The 14,578-nt window shown below is 41.5% G+C and overlaps 1 protein-coding gene across 1 annotated transcript in view; it reads right to left on the reverse strand.

Annotated features, from left to right (window-relative positions):
* Nucleotides 1-14,578, reverse strand: part of LOC134652395 (protein turtle) — a 108,833-nt gene that overhangs the window by 19,630 nt on the left and 74,625 nt on the right. Inside the window, exons 3-4 of the mRNA XM_063507576.1 lie at nucleotides 2,124-2,249; nucleotides 1,561-1,703 (exon numbers count right to left, since the gene is read on the reverse strand). Coding sequence (XP_063363646.1) covers nucleotides 1,561-1,703; nucleotides 2,124-2,196 — 216 coding nt within the window. The 5' untranslated portion in view covers nucleotides 2,197-2,249. The remainder of the gene's footprint in view (nucleotides 1-1,560; nucleotides 1,704-2,123; nucleotides 2,250-14,578) is intronic.

Raw genomic sequence — 14,578 nt, forward strand, 5'->3', positions numbered from 1 at the left:
GACTGAGCAGAGCAACAGCTACGCTGTGAGATTATAAGTACTACTGGCGTGCATTTATATGGCCTCTCTGACTCTGATTGTCATGGTTCTCAAGATCAACCAACTTGAATTGTGGGCACCTCGAAGCTAATAGTATTTTTCAAATAGCTCAATACATTTTTCGTTTCAGTCACCGTAAGATATCCAAGCTATGTGAAAAATACTATAGGCAATACTACAGGCACAGTGAAACTGTATGGTTTCTTGGCCGTTCTTTCTCTTCAGCTGTCATACTTTACGAATGCTTAGTAACTTTCTAGAAATATACTTCTGATGTTGAATTCCGAATGTGCACGTGTGAGATTATGCAGATGGTTGGTTATTTAACTATTAGAAGTTGTTGCACTGCTTAGTCAAGATAGTCAAGTTATACAAAAGCGACAGTTTGTCGTCTAACGATGCGAGTGTGTTAGCCGTCTACCTACTCGGAAGCGGTCGCAGCTGAGCGTTCCACTACACATCCGACTCTGTCTACACACCACGTCAAACACGACGACCCAACATTTACACGAACAGGAAAACAGAATCAGATATTGTATATCTCATAACAGCAGACATTAACACAGTACAAATCCAAGAGTTCAAAAGAGTTAGGCAAGATCTTCTGTACTGTTATGAGACACGTTTATCTACTTCTCCGTGAATACGCTACAAAACATGCAGGGATGAAAATAACGCATCTGATGCTTTATGTCCGAATGGTTAGTACATATAGCGACGATTGGCTGTCGTTTAAATCCAACAAAGCTTTCTTCTGTCATCATTCCACAAGTACGCTGATATGGAGAAGCGAGTACAAAGGCAACTCAGGTCTTTTCTGGTTTTGGAATTATCCATCTATCATTCGACTATTTCAGCTTAAAAGTACGCTATGTCTTAAGATTACAATGGCAGTGTTACATGTTTGCATGCTGAGAGTATATAGAAAAATAAAAACTAGCTACATCATGCGGCGGGGGTGTTATGCGCTATACTTAATTACTTAGCCGCTGGTTACAGTACAGTACAGATAGACAACGTTAGTACAGATTGACTAGGTACATTGCGGAAGGTAGTGAGCGGGACAAGCCCGCAGCCACAGGAAGAGAGACAGACAGATCCGCCGCCAGTGCGAGGAGTGGTGCGTGCCCCGTGTGGCCGTGTAAGCGACGTGCCGTACCCGAGAAATGTGGTGCGCCCAACATAAAATAATGATCAGAAATGTTCAGTGTGTAGTGTAGAGTTCGTTCTAACGGGGGTCTGCTGCTCTCTCGGACTCGCTTTGAAGGCCTTTGTCACTGTGGTTCGATCGCGGTAACGAGGCATTATGCGGAAGGCGGTTACACAAAAGGCTGCGCGGGCGCGCGCGGGGGGAGGGCGCGGGGCCCGCCCTGCCCCCGCGCCGCGGCGCCGTACCGGGCGGACACGCAGTGCCCTATACTTTACTCTGCTGGCCGCGAGACGAGCCGTCTTCTACTGAACAGAAACACACACGAGTATTGAGCAGCGTTGTATTGTAAGAGTGGAGTGTGACCGTCGTACCGTTTCGCCTACCTTCTTCTCCCACTGCAACACGTACGGCACGGGGACATCCTCGGGGAAGTCCACCTGGCAGTTGAACACGACGCTCTCGCCCAGGATCGCGGTGATGTGCACTGCATCCTGGTGTTCCTGGTGGCACGTTACTGCAACAATTATACCACACGTTATAATTAAGTAGACGTTGAGCCGAAATGACTGAACGCCTTAAAACGTATCATACGGAAATGTGTGTGTCACCTGGCAAGTGTGCGAGCAGCAGCAGCAGCAAGCCGGTGGCGATGTGCAGCGTGTGCACGGCGCGCCAGCCCACGCCTGCGCTCCCATGTCACGGCCGCACGCGGCGACTCATCGTTGATGTGTGTGTGTGTGTGTGTGTGTGTGTGTGTGTGTGTGTGTGTGTGTGTGTGTGTCACCTGGCAAGTGTGCGAGCAGCAGCAGCAGCAAGCCGGCGGCGATGTGCGGCGTGTGCACGGCGCGCCAGCCCACGCCTGCGCTCCCATGTCACGGCCGCGCGCGGCGACTCATCGTTGATGTGTGTGTGTGTGTGTGTGTGTGTGTGTCACCTGGCAAGTGTGCGAGCAGCAGCAGCAGCAAGCCGGCGGCGATGTGCGGCGTGTGCACGGCGCGCCAGCCCATGCCTGCGCTCCCATGTCACGGCCGCGCGCGGCGACTCATCGTTGATGCATCACCTGGCCAATGGACAATAATTACACTTAAACACAATTTATTTTTATTAGTTAGTCACACTTATATATATATTAAAGTTAAAGTATGCAAGTATATTTTTATGAAAACTACGGAACCCTAAAAAGTAGCTTTTGAGAGAGATTTATTTAAGTACCCATAACTTATGGTTATAGGTACGGGAGCCTATTTTCTGGGGCCTGTTTCAGCACGCTGACAATTGACAACCGATGCTGAACATAATAACCTGTCTTTTAATTTTCCTCCAGTTAGTCGGTTACATTGGCGCCCAACGTGGGGGTCGGAGTGTGTTTACACTTAAATGTGTGGAGTTTTGTACATTAGTATTATTTTCTATTTCGTGGCGTAAATATAAACTTAAAGCTAGTCAACGTTGCAAATTGCGAATGATACCTGGTATTTCCGTGAAACTATAATATCCGCCGACGGCGTCTCAATTAATATGGGACACCGCCTCGGCTCGCCGGGGAGTGTAATTAACTTGATATCAAATATCGTATTGAAAACTTCTTAGTAATTTCATCGAACGAGTAAATGAGCTTCATCAAGAAGGATCTTAAAAAAAAGGAAAGGGTGTCGCAAACTACTTAGTTAGAATTGCAAATAAACAAATAGAAAAAAACGTGGAAAAGATATCAACGAGCGCCAGATAAAACGACGTGTCTTAACGCATTCACTGCCAGCAACCCGCCAGGCGGGTGGACTATCCGTAGTCGCTTTTTGCTACGTATGGTTTTTCCCATGTTATCGGCTACGCTCGTAGCGCATAGCAAGCGCTGGCACTAAATGTGTTAAAAAACACAGCGCGTCTCATGCGCATCAAAAAAGTCACGTAAACATTAGGCTAATTTTACACTTAACTGGCGTATTTTAAGTCACTCGCGTGACATGTTTCGGAGAGCCTAGGTCTCCATTTTCAAGTGCTAACAGTGCATGAGCATTGGTCATCATAGCTGCGCAGTGAGATAACCGGTTGGGGTGGTCTTGCGCTGTCGTTGTCTCACGAGTTTAAATTCGGAAATAATGTAAAGTTCGTATTTCGTAATATATAATTTATATCAAATCAAGTTCAGATTTGCATACTTCTAATATACCTCAACGTCCACAGTTACCTAAATATAACTCTCCTAACCTCTAGGTAATCTTCAACAACAACATTAAGTAAGCGAAAAGCTTTGATTCGGCCTTCGGAGTCGTGAGCAGCTTACAAAAGCAGGTAACAACAAAATCGATAAGCTTATTGCTAAGTACGCAAAGACTGGGCACCGAGGCGAACCTAGGGTTACCAGCTAGGCCTCGAATTAAACAAATAAACAACTTGTTCATTATAGTGTGGGTATTTTTCTACTGCTATTAGTTTATCTTCTAATCTTTATCTAATCTAGATATTGTGTAAGAGGATTGAGATCAAAGTGTTTTAGTTTCCATATTGTCACGTTTTTATCACTGAGGGTTACTTTACCGGAAATTAAAAATAGTTAAAAAAAACAGTTATTCATTTGCTCATTAAATTACCCGACTTTTCTAAATGCTGACCACATTCCGGAAAAAATAGGTACCAAACAGAATAACTAAAACAAAAAGGAATAAAAGGTCATGAGTAGGTATCTTTCGGAGTTATAACTGTCCTTAAATATAGGTACGATGATTGGACTAAACTTGTTTTGTTAAGTTTTAGGATGTTGTATAAAGGTTGGATAATAATTTCTTGTTGTTATTTTGTCCAGTCAGCCAGTGGACAGGCTACTCTTAAGTAACATAGTCAGTTAGAAAAACGTTTTTCTTACATGTTTAGTAGATGTACAATAATGTCAATAATATAAAGTGACTACCACAAAAAATACATGATTAGTAAAAAGTTCATAGGTAAGACAACGGTTAAAAAGTGGCCCAAGAGAAAAACATGTCATAGTGTCAAAAAAGTTGAGTGGCTTTCGTGAGCTTTCAATTGTTTCAAACGCATTTATTACTCAAGTGGGCAATGGTTCTTCCAGAGACCTTTAGTAAAAGCTTTGCTTATAGTTTGGGGCTAGATTGATCTGTGTAAGATATCCCCTAATATTTATTTATTATTTTATTAAATAAAATGCACGAATTGCGGTGTCAGAAAAAAATGTTACGTGTGATAACCCTAGAAGGGCGAGCTCCGACCGCGACCTGGTCTAGAGCTATCGTGATGCCGCGCAATTACCCACGCAAGTACGGAAATTAGTCCAAGGACGACAGCACGAAGCCAAAACAACGTACGCTGGATTCCAAGAGTCCTCATCATCCTACTAGCATTATCCTGGCGTTTGTACACTTGGGAATGGGATGCCGTGGGAAAAGGTGGTTTGTTGCCGGTCCCATATTGGGATACCCTCCTCCAATTTAAATCTTCTCGAGGCAGTGGTGTAGGGTTGGAGCCGGTGCAGCTTTATTTGGCGTTTATAAGCGCATTGTAATATGCCTACTTGAATAAACTATCTTTATCTGTTTATCTTATCTTATCTTTATCTTAAAATGCCGGGCACCGGTATTAGGGAAATGTCAAAATAAATGATATTTCGTACCTACTTAAGTTCTATGGAACTCATTTCACTCCTTCTAAGCTTCTGCTCTAGCGACCTTTTGTAAGTAGAGTGTGTCCTAACTCCTAAGGGTCCTAACGCATGAGTTAAAAGCGACGACAGAGCTTGTAGACGGACTTCTGTTATCGGACAGTCTTCTCGTTAGACCGGGCCGTGTCCGGGCCGGAGCTTCCGGAGCTTCGTTTATGGAAAATATGGAAAGCATCACGTGATCACCTGTCATCTGTTATAAAGTAAGCGCCGGAAGCTCCGGCCCGGACACGGCCCGGTCTAACGTGAGTCATCCTTAACTCTGAAATTTCCCTTGCGAGTTGAGGTTGTTTTAGCGATTAGGTAGTAGGTATCTATTTGTAATGTTTATGAAGAATATGAAGTAGCACTGCACTGGTTCTAGGTATGTCTAATGTCTATGTCCTCATAATATGTACATATTTTGTTTCTTATAGTACTGATTGTACTGAATTAACATTTAAAATTTAAAATACCGCACATTTTCATACCTTGTAAACGCTCTCTGACTCAAAAACTAACATTTTTCGAGGATATAAAGAGTGTTGACCCGCCTCGCCTGGCCCTAAATAATGCAGCTGCAAATTTTGCATTTGAGAGAGAACATTTACTCCCAGCTTTGCTTACTCATTGCACCGAGGGATAAATAATTGCACATGCATTTCTCCGCTAAATTGCCAAAATGGAAGCCGGAATGGCGAATCCCAGGTATAACGCATGTGTGAACGAGACAGCGCTATGCCAGTATATAACAATGTCCCGCTTGCACACCAGACCGGGTTACTACTCATGCAAATGAGCTCGGCTGATTAACCTTTGGGAACTGCTAATAAGGGGGCTGCGGACTGCTGCTGTTGGTATAGGTATAGGATATGGACACGTGAGTTGAAGTCACGCACACAACAACAAAATCATGTAATGACGGAGAGATTTTGAAATTACTCACCTAATTATATTTGGGGATAGTCATAGATCCTCATACTATTTCCATTGTCATCTTAATTAGTTCGGCGGTTTAAGCGTGAAAAGGTCACAGACAGACAAACAGAGTTACTATCGCATTTATAACAAACTAGCGACCCGCCCCGGCTTCGCACGGGTTAACAATTTATACATAAACCTTCCTCTTGAATCACTCTATCTATTACATAAAACCGCATCAAAATCCGTTGCGTAGTTTAAAGATCTAAGCATACATAGTGACAGACAGCGGGAAGTGACTTTGTTTTATACTATGTAGTGATATCTACAAAACCTTGTTCTCAACACATTTGAACACAATGCTGACAATTCGGTTTACCGAACCCACATCATATTCAAATTGCGAAATACTCCCGGGATGGGTCGCATTTGATACCTTTGTATATACTCGTACCTGGGCACAAAGGCAGAAAAGGTAATTTCGTTTCGGAAATTTGATCGGTCATGTGAGGAGCATATTTTTGGTTATTTTGGGTTCCGTGCCCGAAGGTATTCAAGGATGGGGACGTATTCTAAGCTTTCAGTTTTGGTATGTTTTGGCTCTATCAAAAATAATTGGTTGTGGAAATATTGACATGGTTTTCGGATTTGCGGTTTCCTGGTAACATACAAGTCCCAAGCATGTTTTTTTGTTTTTTTTAATCTTAAAAACATATTGAGATTAATTTTGGTTTGATTTAAGCTTGAAATTTGGTTAAGCTTGAAGAAGAAGCCTTGGCTAAAAGCAAACAAAACTAAAAGTCACAAAAAAATCGGAAAGAAAAAAGACGTTTGAGTCTGGTAGGTACAGTCAACAATACTATTCGCTTTGCACCTTTGCATACAAACTTTTATGCAGGGTGTCACTTTTCTCTGCAGCTGACTGTACAAGTGCCAGTCGCGTCACATCTCTACATATTGTATGGAGTTCAGTCCGACCGAACTTAGGTACGAAGCAGCTAGATGCCCTAGGTGACCTCGGTCTGGTTCGTAAACTACTCAATTACTGCGGTTACAGCGTCAGATATATTATGGACATGTCAAAAATTGACGTCTTTAGTTTGCGTTCTATAATCTGTCACTACTAATATTTACAAAATTTGTCACAGAAATCATTATTCTACTTAGGCGAAGTCGCGGGCTAAAGTTTATAGAAAATATAAACTCGATTCGACACACAGGGTAAGATCTTTGAAGTAGTTCAACTGAGGGGGAGGAGAACGTAATTTATTGCCACAAAAAAATAAAGGTACCTACGTGAAGATTTACAATTACAGAGTTAGGGCTCATTTAGGCGGCGCGCGAAGTCGTATACGATTTTAGTTACATTGCGAACCATTGAGGTTACATCAATTCAGCCGACCGATCAAATAACGCAATGTATATAATGAATGAAACTCGCATGCGATTTCTCGCACCCTCTAAATGAACCCTTAGGGCCCATTTAGACGGATGCGAGAACCCGCATGCGAGTTTCATTAGGTACATTGCGGGTTTTGATCGGTCGGTTGAATTGGACGTAACCAACAGTCCGCAATGTAACTAAAATCGCATACGAGTTCACGCGCCGTCTAAATCAGCCCTTAGTCTCACTTCTTTGGTAGGGAAAGGAATTATTTTTCTAATAAGTGGAATTGCGCAAAGTAACGCATGACTACAAATAGGTATCTAATTATAAATAAAATCTGATTTAGGCATTCTGCTCATTCTAGCCAGCCAAGACTTCGTCGTAAACACATAATAAGCTGTTAGTTTACAGTCTCAAGACGTTATGAAAAAGCGCAGTACGAGCTCTATAGGGAAATAAATATACTATAGCTGTTAGATCAAATTGCCGTTTTCCACAGATATTCGTGGGACGGAATCGAGCGCTCGATATTCAAAAATCGGGCCCCATGTCAGCGAAATTGAAATGTTGTCAATTAAGCCGTGCTCGATATAAGGGGTGCGTTAAAATAGCACTGGGTACAAATTAACGTACGTTTGGAACGACACCCCGCCGCCGTCACAGCAAAAAAACATGCGTACGGTACGGGGGTCGCCCTTAACTTTTACTGTTGAAATGGACCAGCTCTTTGTAATGGATATATGGTTTATTAAATTGTATTCCGAACCAATTTCTTAAGAAGGTATTGCCGTATTGGTAGAGACAAACCAAAGAAAGTCTGCAGCGCAATAATTTGACATCGAATTAAAAAACTACGTACATATGGCAATGTTTTTTAAGCAGTCAGTAAACGTCATGCACTATGGTATGTGTTTGTCAAAATCGTTTAAATATTCATTGTGTTTTGTGATGAACGGAATAAACATGGTGAAACCTTACAAAACCGGCGTGCGGGAGTTACTTTTCCGCATGACGAATAATTTTACACTTGTAAAAAGTCAGCACGAGGCGATTCAAGCTGAAAAACGACAATGTTTACAAAATTTGGAGTTGATGACGGGTAAGTGGAATGAAACATCTTAATACTTCACCATATGTACCTACTTAGATAATATAATATTGGTTTAGACTAAGGTTTCACAGCAAATTGAACACACCTAATAGGTATAGCCATACTTATGAACTTCCTCTAACATTTCGAGAAACTCATTGGTACTAGCCGGGTTTTGAGCTCGAACCCACAACCTCCATGCTTATGCTCACGGCATGGGTACCTACTAGTTAAAGCTAAAATTAATTTTTAATATATGTTTATTGTTTTAATGGTTTATTTCGTTTTTCCGAAAACTTTAGTTCGCAAATTGCGGGCAATTTCTCTGTCAATCTAATTACGCCTTAATGGGAGTAAAAGAGAAAGATGCTCGCATATTGAGAACTTCGGTGTTCGCGGTAGGCCCTCTGTACCTATTTACCGCCGTCGCGGATATTACAAAAGCTTATTAATTTTGATGAAGCCAAATGTCACATTCTCCCAATATTATTTATCAATATTAGTATATGTCTACATATTAATAGTGACATCTATTGTTGGAATGAAATTTATTTTACCATAAAAATTAAGCTGTGCATACAGCTTAATTTTTTCATAGACGGTAAATATGGTAGAAATTTCACAAGTATCAAGACTATTTAATCCATTTTCTGTGGTGTTGTCGCATACTGATTTTTAAAAACTACTTTTAATCTAGCGCTGCAGACTTTCTTTGGTTTGTCTCTATCACATTTGATATTAGTTTTAACCTCTTGTCGGTGTTTGATATTGAAGGATCCTGACCAAATTTTTAATCATAGGTATTTTTGCTTTTTTATAGAACGCTTTTTTGCTCTATACAGCACAACCGAGGTTGGAAGCCACAATTTTTAACCACGACACACATATGAAAGGTTAAATGAATGAACGGGTCTAGAATGTTTTTTTTTAAACCGTAGAAAACATAAAAGTAACGCAAAGTAACACTCATATATACTCGTATAAATAATTTATCATTCAAAAAGTCGAAGTACAATTATGTACCAGATTATAAGTTTCATATTTAATATTATTCGACCTTTCTGCTAGTTAAGTACCTATTCCTAATTTAATACACTTAATAGCAGTGAAAACAGGTCACTTTAAATGGAAATTAAATCCAAATCACCAGAAAGAAGTCTTAATGATGGCTAACACGAAACATTGGACCTAGCTTTTAACTTCATTATAAAAAAAAACGTCCGTGTATATCTGGGGGCACGGCAGTGCCCCCGCCAAGTCGAGCAATTACTATTGTAACACAATAAAATGGTCACACATTTTTCTAACATGAAACATTAGTAATAAATCAGGTGTGGTGCAGAGGTCTACACTAACGCCTAATTCCTACCTCGACTCTCCTCGAATCCCACTCGTTTCTCTCGATCTCGGGCTTCTCGGGTCGGGTAGCAGGCTATAGGGCTCCGTCATCTGTGTCTCCCGGTCATGGGCGCGAGGGCGAGCGTCCCGCAGCGGGGCAGGCCGGGCACTGCCCGCCTGGGCTGCTATTGATCGCTGCGCGCGCAGGCGCGCCCTCGATGAATGGTGCCCGGACTCACGTGCTCGGTTCGACCTCACCATCACCTGACTAACCACCGAATACCATCATTGATAGGTGATTGGTTGGTTATGGGGTTGTTGCATAATTGCATCGCCTTTACTCTTATACCACCGAATACCGTAAACATTAAAAAAACATTGTCAGGAAATAGGTACACCATTTTCCAAACACATGAATACAAGTGGAGCCCAAACTAGGCTACGCCTGTAACTAAGGGCTCCTAGAATGCAGTTGACATATGCAGACATTATACATAGGTACCAGTTTTATTTATATAATGTTGATATGATAAAGTAGATTGGCTCAGCAATTGAATGAGTATGTTGGGTATTGGGTTTGTGGCGTTATAATTGCATCGCTTCTGCTTAAAGTGTCTAATGATATTAGATTATTATCTTAACTACTTATAAAGAGCTTTTATACCTAAGTAATTAATAACATCACATCTGGGTCCGATCATAACTAGCTATGATTGATTGACCGATTAATTAATAATACTCGTATTTTAAAATTCACCACTCGTTGCGAATTTCCTATTTTTCGTAGGTACTTGTATCGTAAATAACTATTATTTAAAAGAGCTAAAGAAGTCACAATTTTGTCACAATTGAAATAGTTTGTTATCTACATCGGTAACACCTGAGTCGATATTTAATTAATCACCAGGACTGGTACTGCCCCCGAAAAACCGAGCTTAAAAATAAAATTTCAAACCTGTCAGATAGCGTTTCAGCTTTCTTTCCTCCATCCACCTTTTGTATATTCGGAAGGAACGGCAATGCATTGTTCACACGAGACTGCGAGTTTTCGGGAGCACTCATGAGAATATACCTAAGTGCTGTTCTCAACATGTAGAATATTGAGGCTATAGTCGAACGCCAACTAGGGGCACATTCGACTTGATATCGTGACATGGGAGTTGGGACCGTGTGGTCACATTTTGTAAAATAATAGATGTGGTGTCCTAGTATACCTATGTATGTAACAGAAAGCGCTAGCAACACTGGAGCAGTCATGGCGACGGTCGAAAGCACCGTGTGCATAATGTGATTCCAGTAATAAGTTGTTTTAATTACAACAAACCCAAGAGATATCAGATTCATGAATGAAAATACAAAACACCACAATAACGATGGGTGTAGAAGTAAATGTATAAATAGTACCTAGCCTGAGAGTCCCACTGCTGGGCAAAGGCCTCTCCCCTTGATTACCATGACTCCCGTTTTGGTGTTTCCTCTGGCCAGTTGTTCAGGAAGCTGTCCAGGTCATCCCGCCATCTACGTATACGTATGTAATAGTACCTACATTGGAATATTTTTGTATGCCATACGTTACACTTTTTGCGGTTCTGAAACCGTAAGAAATTAATCGCAGTGCGTTCTAAGCCTAAAAATTGATTTAGCAACGCCACGAACTGTCATAGAACAATGTGGAACTGCGGCACTGGACTATTGGTGCTCGATCCCAAGCTAAATCAAATGGATAAACATTATCGGAGGCCTGATTGGAATGTATCTATCTACTCTGCCCCAGTTCGCTGATTAATTGATCATTATTCATAGTGCTCACTGTTAGTATTAGTAATTGTACAGTGGCATAGAGTAGAACAGTAGATTCCATTGTCACAGACTTTTTAGTGGAATCCAGTAAAAGTTCAAACCAGCGATGGAATATATGGGGCCCGTTTCTCAAAAGCTTGTAACTTGTAATACAAGCGGATGCCACTTTTTGACAGCTTTTGTTAGAAAGGGACCACTTGTATTACAAGTCACAAGCTTTTGAGAAACGGCCCCATGGACGGCATGGACGAAACACTCAGTAGTAGTTCAACTTCGAAAAATGGACCATACGACTGACACTTACTTGACACATAAATTACACATAATTTGGGTGTAAATACACCTAGCCCGTGTATTTATGGAGAAGGGATAACTTTCAGTGATATGTCACATAAGTGTCAGTCGTACGTATCAGTCGTGTGGTCCCACTGACCATCCAGTGTGGTCCATAATAAATATTGCTCACATCAGCTTTGAATATTATCCAATTCACCATACCAAATACCATATACCATTAAAAATACATATACCTTCTTCTTCTTTGGCCAACCCTCTTCCCAGCTCATCTGGGGTCGGGTCTCCTTGTACGTTTGCGCCAGAGAGCTCTGTTCTGGGTTGTCTGCGTATCTAGGCTGTCCTGGTTCATCTCTTTTTGTACTTTGGTCCACCAAGTAGCGGGGGGTCTACCTCGTCCTCTGGATCGGTTGGGTATGTTCAGGACCTTTTTGACTACATAGTCATCCTCTCGCCTGGAAATGTGTCCGAACCAGCGCAGTCGGCTTTCCTTGATTTTTTCCGCTATTGGGGCTACTTTAAACGATCCCCTCACGTGTTCGTTGCGGACCCTGTCCAGACGTGTCACACCACCTGCCCATCTAAGCATCTTCATTTCGCTCGTATGTAGTTGTTGCTCGTGTACTGCTTTAGTAGTCCAGCATTCAGCTCCGTACATTAATGCAGGTCTCACTACTGTCTTATAGAGCTTTAAAAAACATATACCATTTCCCGCCATTCAAATAAGCTGTGTTTGGTCAATAAAAGCTATGTTTGGCTAAAATAAAATTCTTTACTTTATTTTACGACCAACTCGCGGCACAATTACTTACATGTGGGGTCTTTTTAGGGTTCCGTACCCAAAGGGTAAAAACGGGACCCTATTACTAAGACTCCGCTGTCCGTCCGTCCGTCCGTCCGTCCGTTCGTCCGTCTGTCACCAGGCTGTATCTCACGAACCGTGATAGCTAGACTATTTCTATTGCCGCTATAACAACAAATACTAAAAACAGAATAAAATAAAGATTTAAAAATTAAATTAAAATTAATATTAAATTTATTTAAGACCAACAAAGGATCAATTTCGTTAGTGACACATTTAATCTTACAACTAATGTTAGTAGGTACACACACACAAACTTATTAACTAACTACATTAATCATTATATTTACATATTTATTTATTTATTTATGCACATATGGAGTGCACCACAGTGGTTCAGGTAGGCCCCATCAAACCTGCCTGCATACATGGCTAGGATGCTGTTGGTGCTGTTCCTCACCCTGCATAACAATGAAGTGGCTCTTTTGCGCATAATGGCAGCAAAACTATCTACGCGCGCCTCCGCAAACATTGTTGACGCGCTGCAGTAGCGAGGAAGCCCCATCAGCACCCTAAATGCATTATTGTACTGTACACGCAGGGCACTGTACTGCCTTTGCGTGTAGTTCACCCACAGGCTGCTTTAAGTGGGGCTCCCATACAACAAACGTGATTTTTGACCGAAGTTAAGCAACGTCGGGGGGGGGGTCAGTACTTGGATGGGTGACCGTTTTTTTGCTTGTTTTGCTCTATTTTTTGTTGATGGTCCGGAACCCTCCGTGGGCGAGTCCGACTCGCACTTGGCCGGTTTTTTGAGCTCTATACGGCTACCATCAGTTTGGCACTGACATAAACACTATCGAGAAATGATCGAGAACGCAATTTATTTTCTATACCTACATCTCGCTCGTACTCGCATATATATTAGTGCGAACGAGATGTATAGAAAGTAAATTACGTTCTCGATAGCGTATATGTCAGTTTTGACATTGTCAGTGACTCATGGTACGGGTTCTGGAGTCAGACTTCTATAGTTATTCTAGTTCCTTGTTGCTTTCTAATCAAAAGTACACAAAGTTTTTAAACGTTCGCTTTCTCAACATCTGCCTGCTGTGTAGGGTTGTAAGCAAAACAACCCCCTAAATTGTATCTTTTCCCTGGAGTTACGGAACTCCCGACGGTCATGACATGCGTCTACATTTGTCCCAGATTCGGCTTTACGTCAACGTTTTCATTCGGTAACCAAATGGAATAGTTTGAAAGTTGAAAAGGAATGAAGATTTGTCGTTTTTTAGGGTTCCGTAGTGAACTAGGAAATGATTCGTTACAAATCTGGACTTTCTTGGGCTCATTCTACTCAGAATCGTCAGCATCTAAAAAAAGATGTCCTAAAATGTCCGTTCCATTCGTCACGTTTTAGTGTGAACAAACAATTTCACTAATTAATAGCCCGTATAGGTACGTGTGTGACGTAGTGAAAACTAAAATTTCCATACAAATTTTTGAGACATTCTTTTTAGCATTAGGATTCCCTCGGCCTCGGTTCTCTGACCTATTTGAAGATGTTTATAAAATGATCACGTCACACCCGCCACGGAAGTTTTGGCCGAGGGGTGTCAGGACCCGGCTCCGCGGCCGGCTCCCTGACATCGCCGGGTTGCGTAACTCATCGCAGACATTACTTTAAGATAAATGTAGGTACTTAATTCGTAATATGTAAGTACAATGCTGTACTTCGTTTTTTTAGCATTAGAAAAAGTGTAAACAATCATGACGCGTCTTTTTATGAATTTTAAACACTTTAGAAACATATTTAGCAATTGTATTATGTAGCATATAATATTATAATGATCATTTACAGTTTTGGTTTCATAAATAATTGTACAGTTGCTGTGGTACCTCCATAGTTAGGTACAATTTTTTTAAAGCGTTTTTTAATAAAAATACATACAAATTGTTGAACCACAATAACCTACTGGGGAGCATAAAAGTAGGCACATTTTACGGTACCGTCTTAGAAAAAACCTTAGGTATTTCAATCTCGAATGTCACAGATTGAGTACCCAAACTATCTCTCAGCCGCAGACTTGCCCGCCGCGCCG

This window comes from Cydia amplana, chromosome 1 (assembly GCF_948474715.1).
Source record: "Cydia amplana chromosome 1, ilCydAmpl1.1, whole genome shotgun sequence".
Lineage (NCBI taxonomy): Eukaryota > Metazoa > Arthropoda > Insecta > Lepidoptera > Tortricidae > Cydia > Cydia amplana.